Genomic DNA, 22051 nt, shown 5'->3' with positions numbered 1-22051 from the left:
ACCTCCTCCTCCTCCCCCACCACCTCCTTTTAGAAGCATTCCTCCACCCTCATCTCAACCACCACCGCCGCCACCTTCGTTTGGGAGCACGGGAAATAAATTTCAGGCCCAACCACCTCCACCTCCACCTCCTCCTCCAGTTCAAGCAACTCCTGCTGTTAAATATGCACCGCCACCACCACCACCACCTCCTCCAATTCAAGCAACTCCTGCTGTTAAATATGCACCGCCACCGCCACCACCACCTCCTCCCCCTAAGGCTAATATTTCAAATGCCCCTAAGCCACCACCTCCTCCGCCACTTCCTCCTTCATCTATAAAGTTGGGTGCTCCCCCTCCCCCTCCACCACCACCACTATCCAAGACCCCCGCTCCGCCTCCACCTCCGCCACCACCACTATCGAAGACCTCTGCTCCGCCTCCACCTCCACCACCACCACTATCCAAGACTCCTGCTCCGCCTCCACCACCTCTATCCAAGACCCCTGCTCCTCCTCCTCCACCAGGGCTGGGTCGTGGTACAGGTAGTGGCCCACCACCACTGGGTGCAAAAGGTTCAACTGCACCACCACCACCTCCTTCTGCAGGAAGGGGCAGAGCTTCTTCAGGACTTGGAAGAGGCCGAGGCGTGAGTGTTCCTATTGCTGTACCTAAGAAAACCGTGCTAAAACCTTTGCATTGGTCTAAGGTTACTCGGCCAGCAAAAGGTAGTTTGTGGGCTGATACTCAGAAACAAGAAAATCAACAACGGTGGGTTCCTCTTCTGTTTTTCCGTCTTGTTTATGTTTTAATTTGACATTCATGGTCTCTGAATAATTTAATTGATGGATGAAACAAAAGTCAACCGTCGTTCCAGTTCTGTCTTGCAGTTTTGATTGTCTCCCATCACTGCTATTTTTCTTTGAACTAATACGATGAATTTTACGAATCTTCATGACAGGGCCCCTGAAATAGATATATCAGAGCTCGAGAGTCTGTTTTCTGCAGTTTCAGATACCACTGCTAAGAAAAACACAGGTCGCCGGGGTTCTAGTATCAGCAAACCCGAGAAAGTTCAACTTGTAAGGCATCTCAATTTCACCTCTGTATACATATAACATTTATTATATGTAAATGACATTTTATAAACCAAAAATTAAGAGTGGATCAATTAAACAGGTATCACCTACAGCTATATAGTGTGTAATAACCAGATAATTATATGATGATCTAAGGTTAACTTTGGCTACGAGAAAAAGTTGACAAATGATAGATATTGCAAATGTCACTTATTCCCGCAAATGGGTACTCTATAACTAATACAAATGATTACGATTCGTGCCTCTTAGTTTCCTTATCTTTCATTTCTAACCTTTTTTTATTTGTTTGTATAGGTTGACCTGCGAAGAGCAAATAACTGTGAAATAATGCTTACGAAAATAAAGATTCCTCTACCAGATATGCTTGTAAGTTTTTGCTTTCAGTCTTTTCTGCTCATCATTTTGGCGTTGTAACAATAATGAAAGGTGGTTGTCATAAACATACATGTTTTGTTCTTTAGTGCTTACATATCTTTATCTAACATTTTGTATAGTTTCATCTCTTTTCAATGAATGTTTACAAGATTTCTAATATTGAAAATTTCAAATAATTTTCTTATCTTAGAGTGCAGTTCTAGCCTTAGATTCATCAGCTCTGGACATCGACCAAGTTGAAAATCTCATCAAATTTTGCCCGACCAAGGAGGAAATGGAAATGTTAAGGGTAATTTCAAATTTTTTATTGTCATATTTCTTTCTATAGCCTTCTTTCTTTCCCTTATGAAAGTTTAGTTAACGATATTTCATAAACAATAAGCTTAATAAAAAAAATTAAACCAAAGAAAGATCATGTTAATTTTTTTTTCTTTCCACACTTCCTTATTTCCTGAAGCTAAATCATGTTGTTCTTGTTTCAGAATTATACTGGTGACAAGGAAATGCTCGGAAAGTGTGAACAGGTTTGTCCAGTTCTTAAAGCGTTGGATGATACTTGTATACATCTGTGCTCTGACTCTTAACCTTGCATATGTACCAGTTTTTCATGGAACTAATGAAGGTTCCACGTATTGAAGCTAAGTTACGAGTGTTTGGCTTTAAGATTACCTTTGCTTCTCAGGTAGAAAAGTGAAACTCTCTGAATTTGGTCGATCCTGTCTTAAGACATATTGTAATCGATGTTGTTTTTTGGTTCTTTTCAGGTTGACGAGTTAAAAAGCTGCCTAAATATAATAAACGCTGCTACTAAAGAGGTATAGTGGAGGGTGAGATCGTCTAAGTCATGGCAATATATATCTCCATCTTGGTAATTAAGTTTCATTATCATGTACCAGGTGAAGGAGTCTGCAAAGTTGCGTCAAATTATGCAAACAATTTTAACACTGGGAAATGCTCTAAATCAGGGAACTGCGAGAGGTATCATGTTTTACTATTGATTTCCAGTTTCATGATTTTTCTTAAAGTATGTTGGTGATGTAGTGCCTTTGTGTTACAGGGTCTGCTGTGGGGTTCAAACTGGACAGTCTTCTTAAATTATCTGATACTCGTGCTAAAAATAACAAAATGACTTTGATGCATTACTTATGCAAGGTATAAATAGCCTCACTTGATTTTCTAGTCTCAGTATTTTCAGAGCATGCTAGAAGTGCATCATACTGTTAATGCAGTTATTTGCCTAATGCTGTGTGAAGATGAAATTTATACCTTATTTCCTTTTTACTGTTTAGCTTGTTGGTGAAAAAATGCCAGAACTGCTGGATTTTGCTAATGACCTTGTTCACTTAGAAGCGGCATCGAAGGTATGCTTGTTATTTAGCTTGCTTCATTTCTTGTGCTAGATGCTAGAGCTTGCAATATGAGCTTCCGCCTTCTCACTTTCCCTTTGTTCGTTCTGCACATTGCAGATTGAATTGAAAACGTTGGCTGAAGAAATGCAAGCAGCGACTAAAGGCCTTGAAAAGGTTGAGCAAGAACTCATGGCTTCAGAAAATGATGGTGCCATTTCTTTGGGCTTCCGGAAGGTGAGCTACACAGTGAAAATGTGTTCTTAGTTTTCTCATATGGGTATCAGGAATGTGCATCTTAGTTAATTCATTGGCAAATGATAAGAACCACAAAATGTTCGTAGCTGTTTCAGATGAGATTACTTTATGTTTCAGGTCTTGAAGGATTTTCTTGATACCGCTGATGAGGAAGTGAAGACGCTTGCTTCGCTATATTCAGAAGTGGTGAGTTATAACAACTCCTCAGTTATTTTACCCTTCTGGGACAAGCAATTCGAACTCATCTTCCAATACTAATATTTGCTATATGTTGTAATTCACAGGGAAGAAATGCAGATTCTTTGTCTCACTACTTCGGTGAGGATCCAGCTAGATGTCCTTTTGAGCAAGGTACATGCACAAATCTCTTCTTCTAGATTGTCTAAAGCCATTCTGGGACAAGTGCATCTCTATTCATTTCTAATCCGACCATTGTTCCCATCTGCAGTGACCAAGATTCTGACTCTTTTCATGAAGACGTTCATCAAATCTCGAGAGGAGAATGAAAAACAAGCCGAGGCTGATAAGAAGAAACTGGAGAAAGAAGCAATAAAGGATAAGTCAGCAACAAAGAAAGATGGCGCTGATAACGATAACGATCTTATCCAGCAGATCCATAGACATAGAACATGAAACAAACATTGGTCTTTAACTGAAGACCCGAAGATTTCGGATCGCTAAAAGCTTTTCTTTATAGGAGTCAATGTTGCACATACGGAACGAGAGACGAAGTAGTCAATTTCGATGATGTTAGATGGAAGTGGTTTTTTTTATCTCTGATCACTTCATTGATGTAAAAATCAGAGGTTCGTGTTTATGTCTTAGAAACTATTTGAACTTTTGTAGAACCCAAAAGTTATATTATCATCACTGTGCAGAGAAAAACATTTTTCTTTTCCAAAGAATAATAAATGTTTACTTTTTACTTGTCTGCACAACATAGTGCAGAGAAATAATCAGAAGCATTGGTCAATTCTAACAAATTCTACATTTGTTGTTCTAGCACAAGATTTTTGCTTCTTCAGTTGAGCTTGCTTTGTTTTCAGTTTTGCAAAGATGAAGACTTAAGACAGAGCAGAGGACACTTCATCTCGGGAAGCATCCATTGGAAGTATTGGTACAGATGGTATGTCGAGAGGTTTTGTCCTCCTTGTCACTGTCAATTTCAACCCTTCTGTTGTATGTATTGTAGCTCCTGTAGTCATTTTCACCTGTCCATCCACAAAACGAATTTCGAGAAACGAACTAATCATTAGTGATATTTCAGTTTGAGTTTCAAGTTTTATCTTAGCTCAGTTTTAAAAATATTTCTGTTGTTTTGAGATTGAACAGAAGGAGTTTGCTGATGACTATACCGGAGGAGCCCCTGGTGCAGTCTGAAAGTTAAATCTTCGAATAAGCATTGCGATTGCTACCACATTCTACAAACAGAGATTTCTGTCACTACAGGAACATCTGAAGCAGGTACTCATATGTAACAAGTATTGATGTCAATTAAGTCTTTACCTCATACGAAGCAAACATATCGCCTATACATTTCCGCGGTCCTCCACCAAAAGGTAAGTAACTGGAGAAGAAAAGTTCTTGATATAATCAAAATTATAATCAAATGAGAAGTGACAAGCAAAAGGCTATTACCTGAAGTTTTGGTTTGTCTCATTTGGGTTTGGTCCATCTAGAGGCCATCTCTCGGGATTAAACTTCTCCGCGTCATCCCAATGAAGAGGACTTCGATGTAGATTCCAAACCGAGATAAAGAAATCCTCTCCCCTGGTTGGTTATTCAAACACAATATTTTATCATAACTCATAAACTGCATTCTAGAAGGCAAGCTAATTGCCAAAACGCAGACAAACGAAAACCACAATATTGAAGTTCCCTGACCTTTTTATGGGATACTGTCCAAGCATATCGTTCTCTAGAGACCGACGAATCAGTACTGGTGGTTGTGGATATAGTCTTAATGACTGCACATCATTTAAAATAAAAAAGGTAAAACCAATGATCTTCTTTTTTGTCTCAACCAGTAAATTCAATTGCCTTTTACCTCATTCATGACTCGGGTAGTGTACTTCAGCTTCTTCATATCTTCTATGGTTGGGAATCTATCCCCAATAACAGAATCAACCTAAAATAAAATCAAACAGTTCTTTTTTTAATATGTGAATGTTCTTCTAAGATCATTTGCAAGAGTCATGTATATCCATACCTCTTCTTGGAGTTTGGCAACTACACTAGGTTCCTGCACAAAACCAACAAAAGTTATAAAAACAATTTGGGAGAAAATCAAATCAACTGCTTTTGTTTAGGTTGATAATGTCCACTCTTTACCGTAGTTAAAAGGTAAAAGGTCCATGTTAATACTGCAGCTGATGTTTCATGTCCGGCTATAAGCATTGTCATTAAGTCATCACGGAGCTGCTTGCTAGAGACCTGAAAAAAAATTGGGAAGAAACACACATCATTTTAAGATCCGTTGAAGCTGATACCTATTGGATTACAAAACAACAGACTATATTATTACATCATCTCCTGAAGCCAAAAGGAAGTGAAGGATGCTAGGATCTCTTTCGTTCATATATTCCTCGTGAAACTGCAACTCCTCTTCTTCTACCATTCTCTGTAAAAGACAACAAACGTAATGAGGATCCAAAGAGCATATGAACAATTTTTGGACTTTAACTCCGAGTTATACCTTGCATGTTGCGATCAATTCATCAAGAGTGTCATTGATCAACTTGAGGGAAGAAGCAACTTTCCTCTGACGAGGTGATATATCTTTCCAAATCGGTAAGTCCCAAACAGGAATAGGTGAAACACTTCTGTCCTCAGCTTCTCTTAGAACAGTGTAAACTGCCTAACAAAAGAGAACACAAAAAGCTTTTCATCCTAACAAACACACAGAAAGGTAAATAAAACAAGTACTGAAAAGCAAATGTAAGCATGAGAGAACCTCGATGACACCGGTATCATTAGTTAGGGAGTCAAAGTCGTAATTGAAAACGGCCTTGCCGATAATATCAAGTGTCAAACGAGAGAAGAGTGATTCCATCTCTACTTCTTCCCCTTTTGATGCAGCAGCATCAAGCTTCTGACAAAGTCTATCTGAAGCTTCTCCAAATAAGCTAATCATAGCTGCTACGTACTATAAAATGAAAACAGTGATTTATATAACTTATTAAGAGAATCATACTTTATGACAAATTGGTTACCTTTAGATGCAATGCAGGAACAATGGCACGCCTTCTTCTACGCCATATCTCCCCATCAGCTGGTATGAGTCCTTTTCCCATCACAAAATCTAGAATTTCAGCTAATATCCCCTAAGATTTACAAGTAGATTTACAAGTATAAGGTAAAGCACGAAACTCTAGACCATATTCATCGGTATTAATTATTGGTGCTGCTACTGGTTACATACCTTGGAGTAAGCTTTAGCGTTGTCCTTCAATATATGCTTAGCAATAGAAGGATCCGAGACGATCAAGAACGACTACCAATATGGATTCACACATATCATCAGCCAATACTTAAAAAAAAAAACCCTTTTAGTTAAACGAATCAGAAGAAAAACAAGAAAAAAAACAAACCTTTGGCCCAAAGGTCAACCTGAAAATACCACCATAAGTAAGGAAAAGCTCATACAAAGGGATGAAGAAAGCCTCATTACGAACCGCCTGAATCGAGCCTTTGGCCTCTGGAATCTTGGGGTAGTCTTGGTCAGAGCCAGTCCAATCAAAGAAGAAATCAAGAACATTGTTTGGAACTCCAAGCTTTGATAAACCATTCTTCACTGTAGATGGAAAACTTTGTACAAACACAAACAAACCCACAAGAAACCATATATGTCAAAATCACATCAGAGAGATTACAGAACCAATGCATCATTAGGACAATCATGGATGATTCCTGAACCAAACTCAAATCTCTAATCCATGATTCTTGTTTTTTTTCAATTCAGAGAGAAAGAGTTTGGTTTATTTCACCTAGATTTTTGAACAGTGAAAGCTCCAGAAGCAATCCTAGCAGATAACTCAGCACGACGCTTCTCTTCTTGAAGCTTATCGATGCTTTTACCACCATTAGGAACTGAACTCTCCTCAGAAGGATCTCTTCCATTAGAACCCGAAGAAGAGACAACTACAAAGTTCGATCTCCGAGAGTACGTTACTGGTTTAACGGTGATTGGATTATACGATAGAGGAAACGCCATAGCCATAAACACCTCAAATCACACAGAACTCAAAACCATGAAAACAAAATTCGAAATTTTCTGTGTGTGAAGTTTGAGAAGAAGAAGAAGAAGAAGTGACACGTGTACATTTTACTAACGTATACGCATTATCTCTTTATTAAGAGCTGTACTATTGTTAGTTAGTCTCTAACTACAGAGATTTTATTTTGATTAGTTTCCTTAAACATGTCGTCAACACAGTAATAATAAGACCACACGCACCTGCGAACCACAAAAAGACGACAACAAACAAATTTTATATCTCAAATCGAGCCGGTTCCGCTACAAACTAAACCGGACCTAACATTATTTGAGATTGAACCGAATCGGCTTGGCTTTTGTATCGCTTTGTACTGTTCTTCATCGTCTTCTTCTTCTACAAATGTAAAATTCTTCTAGTCTCTTTAATTTCGAATAACAAAATCGGAAACAAAATTGTAAAGAGCTGCTCTTCTCAGTTCCTCTGAGATTTGTTGAAAACCATCGATTTCTCGATTGCAAATACAAAATCTTCAAACTTTTTTAAAAGTTCTCTGAAGCTCTAAAGCTCTTTTTTTTTTTTTTTTTTTTTTTTTTTTTTTTTTTTTTTTNATATGAGGACTTTGGAATTAGCATTACCGCCATCTCCACCATCTCTGATTCCTTCTTTCAACTACAACAACTCCGCCGCACGAACCTTAGGGAACGACGTCAGAACCAACTTCGATGTACAGCTTCTGCTAAGGAAACCCAAACGCCAGAAATCAGAGCCAGTCGTGGTTATACAACAACCACCCCAGATTCAGACGCAAAAGTCAACTCCACGTTGCTCAACTTCTGATATTCTTAGACTAATGGATTCGCTTTCTCTACCTGGAAACGAAGACCTTTACTCTTGTCTTGCCAAAGAATCAGCCAGAGAAAACGATCGACGTGGAGCTTACGAGCTGCAAGTGCATATCATGAAGTCTAGTATAAGACCCACGACCACTTTTGTCAATCGTCTTCTTCTGATGCATGTGTCTTGTGGGCGTTTGGATATTACACGCCAGATGTTCGATAAAATGCCTCGCAGAGATTTTCATTCCTGGGCAATTGTTTTCCTCGGTTGTATTGAAACGGGTGATTACGAAGACGCTGCTTTGCTCTTTGTTTCCATGTTGAAACATTCCAAGAATGGTGCTTTCAAGATTCCGTCTTGGATTATGGGTTGTGTTTTGAAAGCGTGTGCTATGAGCAGAGACTTGGCGTTAGGGAAGCAGGTTCACGGGTTGTGTCAGAAGCTAGGGTTTATAGACGACGAAGATTCGTATCTCTCTGGTTCTTTGATACGTTTCTACGGAGAGTTCAGGTGTTTGGAAGACGCTAATCTTGTGCTACGTCAGCTCTCCAGTGCTAACACCGTTGTTTGGGCAGCCAAGGTTACTAATGATTACAGAGAAGGGGAGTTTCAAGAAGTAATCCGTGATTTCATTGAAATGGGTAAGCATGGGGTCAAGAAGAACGTCTCAGTGTTCTCGAATGTTCTAAAAGCATGCACGTGGGTGGGTGACGGTGGGAGAAGCGGGCCACAGGTGCATGCGAATGCTATAAAGCTCGGGTTTGAGTCTGATTGTTTGATCCAATGTCGGTTAATTGAGATGTATGGCAAGTATGGGAAAGTGAAAGAGGCAGAACAGGTGTTCAAGAGTAGGAAAGATGAGACGAGTGATAGTTGCTGGAACGCTATGGTCGCGTGTTATATGCAGAATGGGTTTTACATTGAAGCCATTAAGCTTCTCCATCAGATGAAAGCCACTGGTATCAAATCACATGACATGCTTTTGAACGAAACCCACTTTTAGATATAACAAACTATAGATAAGAGAAAATGATGAACCTGATATGTAAATATCTATATATATAACAGAGAATTTAGACAAAAAGATTAATCAATTGTTTGGTTTGGTTTACAAGTATTGATTTCGTAAGATGAATGAAAAAAAAGAAGAAGCGTACATATTCATATACCAAGAATGGTTCGGATTTGATCTGGTGGATGTCGGGCGAGAGATTTCGGATCTGGATATCCATTTTGTTGATCTGTTACAGCTTGGTATATAACTTCGTAAGCTTCAGCTAAAGTTTTAGCGACTCTGACGCAAGCTTCAGACCTGAGTTTAGGGACTTGTATCTGCTCAAACTCAGGAAGAGAGCCTTCGCTTCCCAATACGAGGCCAAAGAATGCCTTGAGGCATTCGGATAGCATCGCGGGTGACGTGTCTTGTCGTTCAGACAAGGGAAGTTCAGATGTGGAAGAGCGGAAGATTTGCATTTTGTCTGAAAGACCGCATTTTTGGAGTAGTGTGTCAACTTCATTCTGGACAAGGAGGTTTATGTGGTTTTCGATCATTGATCCGATGTTGGTTACGTATTGTGACGCAACATCGTGTCTTAGCAATGGTTGTTGGATCGCGCATAGACAGTTGATGAGGAAAATTTTAGAGGGTGTTTCGTTGTTCTGCAAAAAAGAAGAAATGAAACTTAGGAACATCTTCTCGGGTTAAGAACATTGATGTACAGTAACGGTTTTGTATAGGCGAATGATACCTGTGGAGGGGATGGGCTGCTAGAGAGTAGAGCATCGACTGAGGTTAACTGGCTTGAGTCGGTACTTGTTCTGCTTCTTCTGGGTAGATGGCCACTCTTCTTCGATTTATGCGCCTCTGCAGCTTGCTCGCACATCTGCAGGATTTGAGAATGTTGAGAAATTTGCTTCAATTAATATCATTATCATGGACAAGATATTCTATAAGTTTGCTTCTTCTTTCATTTACCTTGATGATTGGGTCAAGCAGTGCAGAGAGGACGGGATCAAAAGCTGGTTTTTCTCCTGAAGCAGAAACCATCATGCTGTTGTAATTCTCGATTATCTCAAGAGTTAGAGAAACTCCTTCTCGGACAGCTGGAGGAGGAGAGAGATCAACAGCTACAGGTGGAGGGTATCGTAGAAGTTTCTCCCCTCGGGTTTTAAGAATGTCAAAGAAGGTTTTCTGTGCAGCATCCTTCACCATCCCGATTGTATTACAAAGAGCAGTGTCTCTCCCAAGTAAATCTGAGATCTGCAAGGCGAGAAAGAAACCAATGATGAAACCAGTAGAGCGATAAAGGTCAAAATTTCTCAGAGGTTAAATAGAAACTCACAGTGTAGCTGTAGAACTCCATTGTGTTGGTGAGTTTATAAGAAATAATAAGACTTGGTTGTGACTGCAGAACTTGTTCGACTCTCACTTTAAATGGGCGGCAAACTCCTTCAAAAATTCTATCCAGGACAAATGTAAAATTTGATTCTGCTGCCTTTAGGGCATCATTCTCAGAGGTATTCTTTGCAGTTGATTTATGGTCAGCTGCGTCTATATCAAATAACGCATGAACCAATTCTCTTTCTGATGCCAAAGCCTGCAGCAAAAACAACATCACATTAGGAAAGAAAAAACAACTACACGATATTTAGTCTAATGTCTATGATTGTCCAGTACTCAATTTACACACTTGATCTGACAGTTACTAATATACTATATCTATTGTTGAGTTTAGCAAAGAAACTACCATTCTGATATCAGTAGCATGAGTATAAAACGAGGGGATCATAGGAGAAGAAATTGTTGTCACAAACCTGATGTAGCCACCCAAGCATGTCTCCCACGTATCGTAATGGGTCATGAGCATGAACTTCAATGGGTCTGGGCATTCCTCCAGGTCCTCCACGTGTAAGAGCGCTAATAAACCTTCTAAATAACGCATTGTGCCTAAGATTTCCTACCTGTATGATTTGACATAGTTCATAAGGAGATCAGGCTTATAAACTCCATATCATAATAGTTCAACATAGACTAGACTTCAGTGAGGTCAAAAGACTAACCTCCTCTGCACAATATTTGAAGAGCACAGGTCTTTCTTTGAGACAGCGAACAGCGGTCCTCAGAAGCTCACTCACCTCTGGGTTATCTGTATCACCCAGTTTCCTACACTCAGCCTGAACCCACCTAGAAGATCAAGGTTTCTTTAGTTATATTTCATATCTCGAATATCTATATAAGCTCACAGCAAAAACAAATAAGACTCAGTAGTTTCGACTTGGCAAGGCTGGTCCTGGGTTTTCTTGTTGCCCCTAGGCGGATTTAGAAAAGGTATACCTACTTCCAAAATAAATCATCGTTCTATATATCATGAAAACAGTTTCCATTCACCCAATGCAAGTTTCAATTTTTTTTTTTGGATCTAAAATATACCAAACTATTATGATCCTCTAGTTATATATTTTGACAAAATGTTTCTGTATGGATAAACTAATATATTTCTTCCCAAGATACATACGTAATGCATAACCCTAGCACGACCTAGACAGCCAAAAGCAAACTAACAAGTGTAAAAAAACAATGTGGAGAAGTTCGAAACACCAAACTATTTAAGCCCCAAATTCCGCAATGAGGAATTCATGCTAAATCCAAACACTAAATTTCTGGGATATGTAAAGAGACATTGTGGACAAGTTCAGGGTACACCAAACTAGCAATGCTAAATCCAAACACTAAGTTTCTACTTTTTTTTAGAAAGAAACAGATACGTACCTGCAAAGGCGCTCATATGCTCCTTCTTGATACACAGCCATCATATCCATCAGTTCCAAGCCAGCACGCTGCATCCACAAACGTCCCATACACTCAACAATACTAACAACAACGATCCAGTTTGCACTAAAACTAAATACATTTTGCGAAACCACAGTGAAAATATGGCAAATCTCACCTGATGATTCGTCCTGAGAAGTAATTTGCAATTGGAATGAATCTCCTGAACATGTGACAACGCTTGGAAGAAATTCTCATTCAATTCATCTTCTCTAAGCGCTTTGATCTGTCAACATTGCATCAAACAATCAACACTCAATCTCACATTACAGAGATCTAATCACCATCAAGTTAATGATTTGCTAAGAGCTCACTCACCTCTTCATTCGAAAGCTGGTAATCACGAAGAAAACAGTTAACGATCTCTTGCCTCTGAGTAGTAACCTCAAGCTCTTGCTTAAGCCTCTCAGTAGTGCTAATGATATCGCTAGTGGTAGCGGCCGAGCTACTCAGCGCCGCCGCGATCTTATCGCAACAATCAGCTAAAGCATTCACTTCCTCCTCCACACGATCCAATGCGATCTGAGTCGAATCAGCCGCGCTTAGGAACTCGCTGTTGATCAGAAGCGCTCGTTTCTCGATCGTCGATCTGAGGTTCCGCCGTGCGTGAGCACTGTTCTCGTCGTAGAAAGAGGATAAAGCGTTAAGCGACGCCACCAGATCCGGACTATCCGTACGACATTCCAATACCTTCTTCAACTTCCGAGAAAGTCCCGGTGCTAATCCCACCGTCGAAGCCATTGTTACTCTGCTTCGTTCGGGTTTCTTCTTCTACAAACGATCTTCAAGCATTCTTCTTCTTCTTCTTCTTCGATCTCTGGTGATCTTCCTCCTGCAGAACGGTCGGATCTGAAATGATTCTACGGGTCGAAAACTCAGAAATTTAGGCCCAATGTTTTGGTATATGGGCCTCTTATAATGGCCCATCAAAGATAACATCATACCATATTTTTTGTATTTTTGATATTTCATTTTGTGGCACCAAACCTTGTTTAGGAATATTAGAAAAAATATTTCGGTGTAAGAATAATTGTACGTAAGCGTTCATTTGTTATATAAAATATTAAAATGTTCAATATACAAAATTGTTTGTTTGTGTCAAAACTTTATTCTTAAACTTTATGCCTATCTCGATATTGCGAATCCAAAGCAAGCATATGGCAATGATGTGATTTTACAATTTATGCTGTCACATAATTATTCCGAAATGATGCCAAATCGTGACTCCACTACAACTACTCGGCAAACATTAACTTTGGCTCCAAATCTTAATTCTATGAAGTTCAATGCAAACTTATCTTTTTAGTAATTTCTAATGCTAAATTACAAATTTTCTAATTTGACAAAAAAAATTCTGAACTCGTGATTCGGACTAAAAAATCCAAATTGTTTTCACGGATGTAAATAGCATGCATGCGAGTCAAAAAGACATATTGGTTTCAACTCTTCAACATAAAATCGAGTGTCTACTATTTTCAAGCAAAATCATGATTCTAGAACCAAACTATCATGTGTGTTATAACTTAGTTGGAGTCTATCGGTTCGTATATATCTTATACTCAAATCATTTGTTATCAGTAGACAAAGCTCATTACTACACTAAAATGAACCCTACTAAATATGGGCATAAGTATTAAGTACCATGCATAACCAAGTTTCTCGTTAACAAAAAAAATAAATGAACCTATTAATTTCACTTAGCTATAAAATACTATATCATGGCTTGAATACTTAAAGATTAACCATCATCTACCTATAAATAAGCATTACGTTAGATCAAATCAAATCCTCATTAATTAATTTTTGTTAACAATGGACGGTGCAAAGATAATTAAGGATTGTGTAAGAGTGCAAAGAATAATTAATCGAAAAAGGGAAAAAAAACAATGGTGGACGAGTTGTGCTAGCTACATCACAAGATGATGATTATTAAGACAAATAATGATTAGGGCTAGTAATATTCCCAAGTGGGTTTACGGGCCCGACCAGGATGGTCTAATATCCATCCTCGAAGAAAACACACGCCTTTGTCTACTAGTTTATATGACTAATTTAGGCATTTAAATATCAAAAAGAATTTATGCCAGACTAAAGTATGTTTTGCATAATTCATGACATCGATGTCTTCATTTGGTTGCCGAAAAACATTAAAGAAGTTAGATGTCAGAAAATAATAATAATTCAAGTTCTATATATAGATCGATTTGAATTAAGATTTTGAATAACAAAACAATCTAGTAATAGTAAAAAAAAAAAAAACAAAGAAATATATAATTTCATAGTGTGTATTTATCTACCGGGACAGTGAGTTAATGCTATCTCAGTTCTCATGAGTATTTTTCAACGTCATTGATGAGCATATATTACTTCATAGATTTCAGAAAACCGTAGATATTTGAATTGGTTTTCTTTATTTTGTTTTCTTGTTAGATAGTTTTGGAACCAATGTATGTCGCATTCATTGTCACGAAAAGGATCGATCACTGTGTAAATATTGGTTTCTATGATAATTCATAAGCATGCGTAATCTTGTTCGAAGCTATATGACTAAGGTTCTGAAGGCTGATGACTTGTAATTAATAGTTTAATACCAGTACCATCATGCATATCTTGGGATTAAATTGGTTTGTCTAGTTGGAAATTGAATTACAGTTCGATAGAATCCGCGGAAACGAGAAAAACTAATTCATATTCTCTACGTTTCATAATATATGATGTTTTAGAGTAGTATTTTTGTTTTATAATATAAGATATTTTCAAATTTTTATGCAATTTTTATATTAGTTTATATTTTAAATCATGCAGTATTGTTTATGATTGGTTAAACTTTTTAAAAGTAGTCATTTTTTAATCTGTATATTTTTAGCTAAAACATCTTATATTTTGAAATAGAGAAAGTAGTAATTTAGTGGATTTTTTTTAGTGATTAAAAAGAGAAATTTAGAGAACAAAATTCAAATTTTCTTTTGTTGCAATTTTAGTCATGGTTAATTAACTACGTTTATATATCAACTAATCATCATCGGTTTTGACGATTAGTCAAACTCTTGGTTTGAGATCTTCATGTAATTGAAAAACCTATATATGAATCTTGTTATATAAAGTTAGGTTTTGAAAGTTAGCCATTAACAAAATTTTGACATGTGTCAAGTTATCAATCTTAGATTTTGACATGTGTAATATTTAATAGGAGCAATTTGATTACAACAAAAATAAAATGTTTTGTTTTAAAAAATATTGATAATATAAAAAGATAATTATCAAACATTACAGAATTTATAAAAAAAAATTTAAAATAATTATGAGGAGATTATATATATATATATATATATATATCTCATAAAATTCGAAATTATAATATTATTTACTTATTTTGAATTTTAAGTTACTAATTCTACAAAAAAAAATAGAAAAGGGATTACGGAAAATATGCAGTTAATAATTAATTCTAAATTTTGTAAATACTCACTTCTATATAAACATAGATCGTCTTATATATAAATAATTTATTTAAAAACACTGCTTTCAACTTTTTATAATTGGAAAAAAAAATTTAATGGGAAGGTAATTTTTTTTTTTTTAACCAAAATTTTCTCCTACTTTCTCTTTTTTCAGTTAGGAATAGGTAAGATTAATATGTTGACCAAAAAAAGATTAATATATGCGTCTTCTTTTCCTAATACTGTATTTTAAAATTTATTGTAGTATTTTTAGAATGTTTTATTTAATTTATATTTTCATCTTTGAATTATTTGAGATTCATATATTACCGTGTTTATAATTTTCAAACTGTTTCTTTACTTATGTCAAATTAATTTTCTTCTAAAACATTGATTGGTTGGTCATAAACCTTTCTTTCTTTTGCAAACATAATTGTTACCATTATTCATTCAATCTCAAAGGGAGATAACGAGTAAAAGCTCATCAACCTAATGGATAGATAAAATAGGCTAATCAAACAAAAGCTTACAACAAACATAGATAGATATATTGGAAAAACATAAATCGTTGTTGATAGATTCATAGGAGCTCAAATATTGTGACACCAAAAAAATTGATTTGGCCACATATGTCACCAAGATGCACATATTTTTTCGGTCAAGGGTCATGAGAGAACTTCATGATGGATGACCTTCTTGGAAGTGATTGTCGGAACTGTGCGAGTGAGGATAAAACACAGGAAAAGATCATTTGTTGATTTGTAGGGTCGGTAAACAAATTTTTAAAGCCTCCCAGACATAACAAGCCGGCCATCGAATATGGGTGGGTCCACGGGCCGGGAATAGATGTAAGACCCACTTAGGAAGGTGGCGGTTGAGGCGTTACAGAGACAGAGGCTACATCGTGGTGTGTCAAAGACACTTCCACGAGTACATTGGAAAATTTAGCATTAGTTACTATCAAAAGATTTTGTGACATTTGAAAAAGGTTTTTACTTTCATTGGTTGTCGGAGCAAGCCATTTTGAGATAGCAAAAAGATGTGAACACCTCTACACAGGAGGAGGGCAGAGCCGAGGATCTTTCTAGGATGGAAAAGGTTGGACACAAGGTTATCTTCCCAAGAGAGGAAGGTGGAGGAGGTTGGACGCAAGGTTATTTTCCCAAGGGAGGAAAGCGGAGTCAAGGTTCTCTCCATGGTGTAGGAGTTTGGACGCAAGGTTTTCTCTATAAGGGATGAGGGCGGGGCCAAGGTTTTCTCCATGGTGGTCATGCATTATTGTGATAATACATCATGAATTAGATATTATGTTTTTTGAGCCAACAATTTTAGTAATTAAAAAACTATGAAGAAGTGAAAGTAAAATAGTTGGCTTAATGTGTTCATATAGACGTTTTCTAGGTGGTGATAAAGAATATATTTGTAGTATAGAATATTTTTAGGTGTAAAAAATACACTTTTAATAGTAACATACACAAAAAAATTTGTAAATGATATAAATCAGTATATTATAACAAAAATAAAATTTATAAATAACGTATAATAAAATTTTGTCATATTTTTGTTAAATTAAAGTAAATTTATAATACTTTAAACCCGCACATCCGATAGGTACTTATTTAGTATTATATAAATTGAAGTGATAAAGTTTTACTAAAAAAATCCTAGTTGCAAACCGGACATAAATTTTTTCATATATATTAATTATTAACATGTGTGTGTGCATCGCACTTCCACAAATGATATGATATGTTAAGATGGTCAACCTCACAATGATATCAAAAAATTGTATCAATACTTTGCTCCACTCACAAAAAGAGAATTGTTTGGGTAACTAATTAACTAGTAATCATTGAACACGTATTTTATAGTAATGACTTTTTTTACTATAGTTGTATTACCCGCCGTTTTTTTATTCGTGGGGTTTATATTCGATTTCTAAATGTGCACCATGAGTATTGATATTATTCGACCGAACGTTGTTTTTGTTTTTAATCAGGTTTGATTAGGTTTTTCTAAAATCTAATTTCTTAGTTAAATGTAGTATTATTCTTCAAAGTTTTATTGTTTTGTTTATTTGGTCAGTTGGTCTAAGTGTCGTACTTGTCTAAGTGTTGTACTGCTCTGACCGCTTCCTCAAACCAATCCCAAATCGTAATTAGGTGTTTAGTGTGGTTTGCAATTTTGTTGGGCCGTCGATTAGGGAGCCTTATTGGTTGATTCATGTCCTGATTTGGGATTGGTTTGAGGAAGCGGTCAGAGCAGCCAACTATGTGAGGGATTCTGATTACAAGTAAAAATGATGTTGCCGGATCTTTGATCAACAGTTGTTTTGAAGAATAATTGCCACTGTGGTTTGCTTGTTCCTATCTCAGTTTTTGTTGCTGGTCTTGTGCGTAATTTTGTTACTAAGCCGCAGGTGTGGAATGGCTGAGGATCCATCCAGCTATTGCCTTTCTCCCAGTCCTTGTCTCTTTGTTTCAGCCTATGGCGCTCGGTTCCTTTCTTAGCAGAAGGTTTGTGTTTAGTGTTTGGTTGGTGGTAGTCCTCAAAGATTCCAGTCATTGCTTTTACTTGGTGTTCTTGGTGGATGTTAACTTCCTGGTCATTCGTCGGTCTTGTTCTTGAGATTGATGTTTCGTGAGAAGTTTTCCCTTGCTCCTTGTACTTCTTGCCTTCATGATCTGCTTAGATATGATTGCTTTTTGAAGGATTCTAGCTAGATGTAATGGAATGCATCAGTCGTCGTCGTCGCATTTGGGAGTATGTTTTGAGTCTCTATGATCTCCTATGAGTACTCTTTACTTGTCGGGTTCTGATATCCTTGGTTCTCGAGAGATTGGCTCTCTTCATGATAGGAGGAGGTAGTTGTTATTACGGGTTGGCCGTGGGCAGTCGTGATAAAGCACATGCGCAAGTGTTTCAAAAGAAGAAGTTTCTCTGTTATCTTGGTGCTACCATCTATAAGGTTTTGCCTAGTTATCTTTGCGTGTAGTGTAAGGAGTCGTCCTTCTTCGATTTGGTTTGATATTTCTGTTTTGTATTTCTAGTTCAATCTATGTTTTTATCCGGCTTAGTTTCCGCGGAATGTTCTCTTCTTCCGGCATCGACTCTGGAGACTTTTAGTTGTCCGCCGGCCTTAGTTTCCCTCTTTTGGGCAGCATGTAATCCTACATTGGTTCCAAAACAAGTTTTTAATAAAATTCTAGATAACAAAAAAAAAAGGTCTAAATGTCGTACAATGTTTTAATTATTAAAATACGCATCTAAGTGAAAGAAAAAGTAAACTATTTAGCTGCTATATATTATTTTGTTGAAAGGTTAAATATATTAATTAAGAAAAAATTAACATTAGAAATATAAAAATGATCATTTTACAAAAGAAATATAAATAGTAAAAAGGTACCTTGACACAAAGAGTGGAAATAAATTATTTAACTAAAAACAATCGAATAAAATCAGCAAAGGAACCAAAAGGTCTACTAGTGATTTGACCATATACATGAATGTAATCTCCTTTATTCGAGAGTACTTTAGAAAAAATTTAGAGAAAAGAGGTTTAATACACAATTAAAAACTATGATAATTCAGTAACCTTTATTGAAATATAAATAAACGATTTTTAAAATAGGAAAATAAGAATCCAACATTGATCACACAGCCACACTGATTAAAAAAATACAATTGAAATAATGTAAACTGAAAATATTAATCAAAAACACTTACAATAATAGTATTTTGGTTAACTCATTTGGTCTTATACATATTTGAGATACTTCTAATCAGATTAACTCTTGAAGTTTTCACGCTCCTTAATACTATTTGAGCCTAGGTTTTAGTGGACGTATAAATCATAGTATTTACGTGTCATGAATAGAATGTACGCGGGGCTTATCAAAGAAAAGATTACGTCTGGTGCTTACCAAGGCATAAGGATTGAGGTTGAAACTTATATTTTTCTAACAATTTAAGTCACAAAAACTCTTTCAGGCACTAACATCAAAGTCTCTACTCAGCAAACTTTCTTCGACGCTGGTGTGACTCCTGCTCACCAATGTTGGGATCTCTTGTCTCCCTACTTTATTCTAGTTAATCTTTCCTTTGTTTATTTAAGCTTTTCCCTATTTTTAGTTTTGTTACAAACCCTTCTGGCTTCCTTAGATCCCGGTAAATTTTCAATAGACAGTGACAAAGGGCGACGGTGGTGTCCGATTAACCCCTCATCTTTTCTCTGATTGCTTCAGCCGGTTTAACAGATCCACGAATATCCGACATGCACAACCTCCGATTGGGATTTCGTTTCACCCCTCGAAATCCTCTATTGAGGCACCAAGTTTAGCAGGCGAGCTCCTCTCTGGACCACTAGCTACTCTTTATCCGGTGGAGACGTTGGAGGCACACGACGTTCCCTTTTCCATGTCAAGAACCCATCCTTCCAAATTTGAATTATCGGTGTGGATACTCGATCCAGCCCCTTACAACAACTCTGGCTTGCTTATGGTGAAGGCTTGTTCACCGGAGATGCTCAGTCTCTTGCAAATCTATTCATCCTCTCCGTACAGCCGCCGCTCGCCCAATCCCGCTAGGTCAACCACCAAGAGCTTCGGTCTTCCTTTGGTGGGCCTTTCCCTTATGTTCGGCCCATTAACCTTTCAGCAAGCTAAGCCCACGAGCACAAAACCCAGGTCAAATTTTTTTGAATATTTTCTAAGTTCTCTTCCATTGTCTCTTCGTTATCTTGGTGGTAAGGACATAAATCTCCTTCTACATCGTATATCGACAGCTTTGATGTGGGTCCATGAATGTCAATTACAATCCCTGGTACAAAGCAACCCGTTGCTTATCAATCTTCATCTCCGCGTTTGGCTATTGGGAATTCTGCCTTTGTTTTCAAACAACACCAATAGAGGGAGGAATATCGGCATTATGACTCCGCCTCTACGGAGCGGTGGTTACCAAAAATTTCCTCAACCCCCTGTTTCCATAACCCGTGATCTCTGAGCCTAAGCGTGTACAATCTACCATCTTCAGGGATATCTTCCACACAATGGTTGGTCCAGCTCTAAACCTCTCTAAGCCCAAGTACGGAAATTTATTTCTCTTGTTGACGCCCAATTTTAGCCAATGGTGTGGTCAAGTTTACGAACTCTGTGGATTCCATTTGAGTAGTAAAACATCATTGTTGTTGTGGCGTTTCTCTCATTCTTTGAGAACCTTGGTTATAGTATCCCTTTCGGCTTTGACCCATGAATCCTATTGCTTGATGTTCTTTGGTAATTGGATACTGTTTCCAATTTGTCCGAGTTTAGTCTACGGCTTTGGTTTGATCAAGGTCAAGCTCTACTCAAGGGCAAATCTACCAACCATCTTTAAGCCCAGAGCTCCACAAACCTCGCTCGGAAACTTGTCAAGCTACCACTTCGTGTAGGCTTCCTCAAACCGGAAAGAAGTTCAGCTTTGACCCCTTTATTAACACCAACTAGTCTGATGACAGTGACAATCTCCTCATTCGTTGGCTTGTCCATGGAAGAGCTATCGACAATCTTGATCTCATATGTACCAAAACTCCTTCAAGAATTTGGCTCAAAGCTCTCAAGAACCTATTGCCGATTAATCCTATTTTTTCTTTGTTTCTATATTGTTTTGGCATTGGAGAATGCCTTCTTATCTTGTATTGTAAGCTTTGTTGTAAGAATCATGCCTTTTGATTAATGAATGCAAGTGGTTTGACAAAAAAAAATAATAGAAGGTAAGCATCCTTAGTGAGTTTTTTCTGTTTTGCAAATAAACATATCAAATCGTTGAAAAAAAAATGTAATTTCTTGGTGTGACATAATATCATAGGAACAATCACGTGCTAGTTTTGAGAGGGAGAAAAAGACAAACAAAAACACATTTAAAAGATCGGTCTCTCACGCTTTGTCCCGTTGATTATTTTCATATACGTTTCCAACAAAAAAAATAATAAAAAAAATAAACTGCTTTACACTGTCACGATGAATACGAATCTGATTTAGTTGGTTTATATGATGTAGTTGTTGATTTCTTTGGATACTAATAGACAAATTGATTGATATGGTTCAAAAGATTATATATGAGGGGTGATGACTGATGAGCAAACGAATTTTAGGTACTATATATAGATGTTTTATTTTAAATTCTCCACGTCCAATATTTAATCAAACTTTCTTGCAGTCACTAATTTCGCATAATATTGATAATAACTAGTATTAGACATCAATTGACAAAAATAAATAAATTATATAGACATCGGAGACTCTTACTATATATCCAAACAATTTTTAGTATAATTAGTTGATAATCTCTTATAATTACCCTTTAAATATTTAGTACTACATCTTGAAACTAATTTGAGATTTACTATCGATTCTTTCAAATATCATCAAGTTATGCTGTTTCATGATGTAGGCAATGGGTGTTGAACCACGTTAACTAATATAATGGGCTATTTTTTTTTTCTTTTGCAACTAATTCTTCTGTTCAAACTCAAAGAATTACTGAATTACACGTAGTAGTAGCACTATCGAACAAATAGCAAAAACATTCAATCAACATTATGAGATTTTAACCCTTGTTCTGAACGCGCCAATTTTTATGCGTTAGATTGGTCTACAAAACAATAGTTTTCTGAAGGGTCGTGAATGGTGAT

At 36.9% G+C, this 22051-nt stretch overlaps 4 protein-coding genes across 4 annotated transcripts in view; 2 read left to right on the top strand and 2 right to left on the bottom strand.

Annotated features, from left to right (window-relative positions):
• LOC104743708 (formin-like protein 14) overlaps positions 1–3983 on the top strand; it is a 6962-nt gene extending 2979 nt beyond the window's left edge. The window contains exons 6-19 of the mRNA XM_010464756.2: positions 2–750; positions 941–1061; positions 1374–1445; positions 1645–1743; positions 1937–1978; positions 2056–2136; positions 2219–2269; positions 2351–2432; positions 2512–2606; positions 2744–2815; positions 2921–3037; positions 3176–3244; positions 3343–3409; positions 3507–3983. Coding sequence (XP_010463058.1) covers positions 2–750; positions 941–1061; positions 1374–1445; positions 1645–1743; positions 1937–1978; positions 2056–2136; positions 2219–2269; positions 2351–2432; positions 2512–2606; positions 2744–2815; positions 2921–3037; positions 3176–3244; positions 3343–3409; positions 3507–3691 — 1902 coding nt within the window. The 3' untranslated portion in view covers positions 3692–3983. The remainder of the gene's footprint in view (position 1; positions 751–940; positions 1062–1373; positions 1446–1644; positions 1744–1936; positions 1979–2055; positions 2137–2218; positions 2270–2350; positions 2433–2511; positions 2607–2743; positions 2816–2920; positions 3038–3175; positions 3245–3342; positions 3410–3506) is intronic.
• On the bottom strand, positions 3932–7381 carry LOC104757544 (protein LUTEIN DEFICIENT 5, chloroplastic). Its single transcript, XM_010462698.2, has 15 exons — positions 7045–7381; positions 6649–6865; positions 6480–6551; positions 6271–6381; positions 6012–6203; positions 5754–5915; positions 5583–5678; positions 5390–5491; positions 5268–5300; positions 5106–5186; positions 4943–5025; positions 4697–4828; positions 4565–4625; positions 4414–4479; positions 3932–4269 (listed from the first exon to the last, which is right to left on the bottom strand). Exons 1-15 carry the CDS (start codon positions 7275–7277, stop codon positions 4123–4125), a joined length of 1788 nt encoding a protein of 595 aa, XP_010461000.1. The 5' UTR covers positions 7278–7381; the 3' UTR covers positions 3932–4122.
• On the top strand, positions 7886–9130 carry LOC104741779 (pentatricopeptide repeat-containing protein At1g31790-like). Its single transcript, XM_010462696.2, has one exon. The coding sequence runs from the start codon at positions 7886–7888 to the stop codon at positions 9113–9115; it is 1230 nt and encodes a 409-aa protein (XP_010460998.1). The 3' UTR covers positions 9116–9130.
• Positions 9143–12795, bottom strand: LOC104741780 (conserved oligomeric Golgi complex subunit 6-like). The gene is made up of 9 exons (XM_010462697.2): positions 12260–12795; positions 12060–12167; positions 11882–11949; positions 11173–11296; positions 10927–11073; positions 10455–10709; positions 10088–10372; positions 9861–9995; positions 9143–9771 (listed from the first exon to the last, which is right to left on the bottom strand). The coding sequence occupies exons 1-9, from the start codon at positions 12680–12682 to the stop codon at positions 9274–9276; spliced, it is 2043 nt and encodes a 680-aa protein (XP_010460999.1). The 5' UTR covers positions 12683–12795; the 3' UTR covers positions 9143–9273.

This window comes from Camelina sativa, chromosome 14 (genome assembly GCF_000633955.1).
Source record: "Camelina sativa cultivar DH55 chromosome 14, Cs, whole genome shotgun sequence".
NCBI lineage: Eukaryota > Viridiplantae > Streptophyta > Magnoliopsida > Brassicales > Brassicaceae > Camelina > Camelina sativa.
The sequence above is the reverse complement of the archived record's forward strand: the minus strand, read 5'-3'. Positions and strand labels throughout refer to the sequence as shown.

Bases quoted from the DNA above. Each gene is read 5' to 3' on its own strand.
- LOC104741779 (XM_010462696.2), top strand. From the start codon at position 7,886: ATGAGGACTTTGGAATTAGCATTACCGCCATCTCCACCATCTCTGATT.
- LOC104741780 (XM_010462697.2), bottom strand. From the start codon at position 12,682: ATGGCTTCGACGGTGGGATTAGCACCGGGACTTTCTCGGAAGTTGAAG. The intron at 12,168-12,259 runs GTGAGTGAGCTC...CAATGTTGACAG, and splicing joins ACCAGCTTTCGAATGAAGAG to ATCAAAGCGCTTAGAGAAGA. The intron at 9,772-9,860 runs GTATCATTCGCC...TCTTTTTTGCAG, and splicing joins GCAGCCCATCCCCTCCACAG to AACAACGAAACACCCTCTAA.
- LOC104757544 (XM_010462698.2), bottom strand. From the start codon at position 7,277: ATGGCTATGGCGTTTCCTCTATCGTATAATCCAATCACCGTTAAACCA. The intron at 6,382-6,479 runs GTATGTAACCAG...TGTAAATCTTAG, and splicing joins ACGCTAAAGCTTACTCCAAG to GGGATATTAGCTGAAATTCT. The intron at 4,480-4,564 runs GTAAAGACTTAA...CTCTGTTTGTAG, and splicing joins ATATGTTTGCTTCGTATGAG to AATGTGGTAGCAATCGCAAT.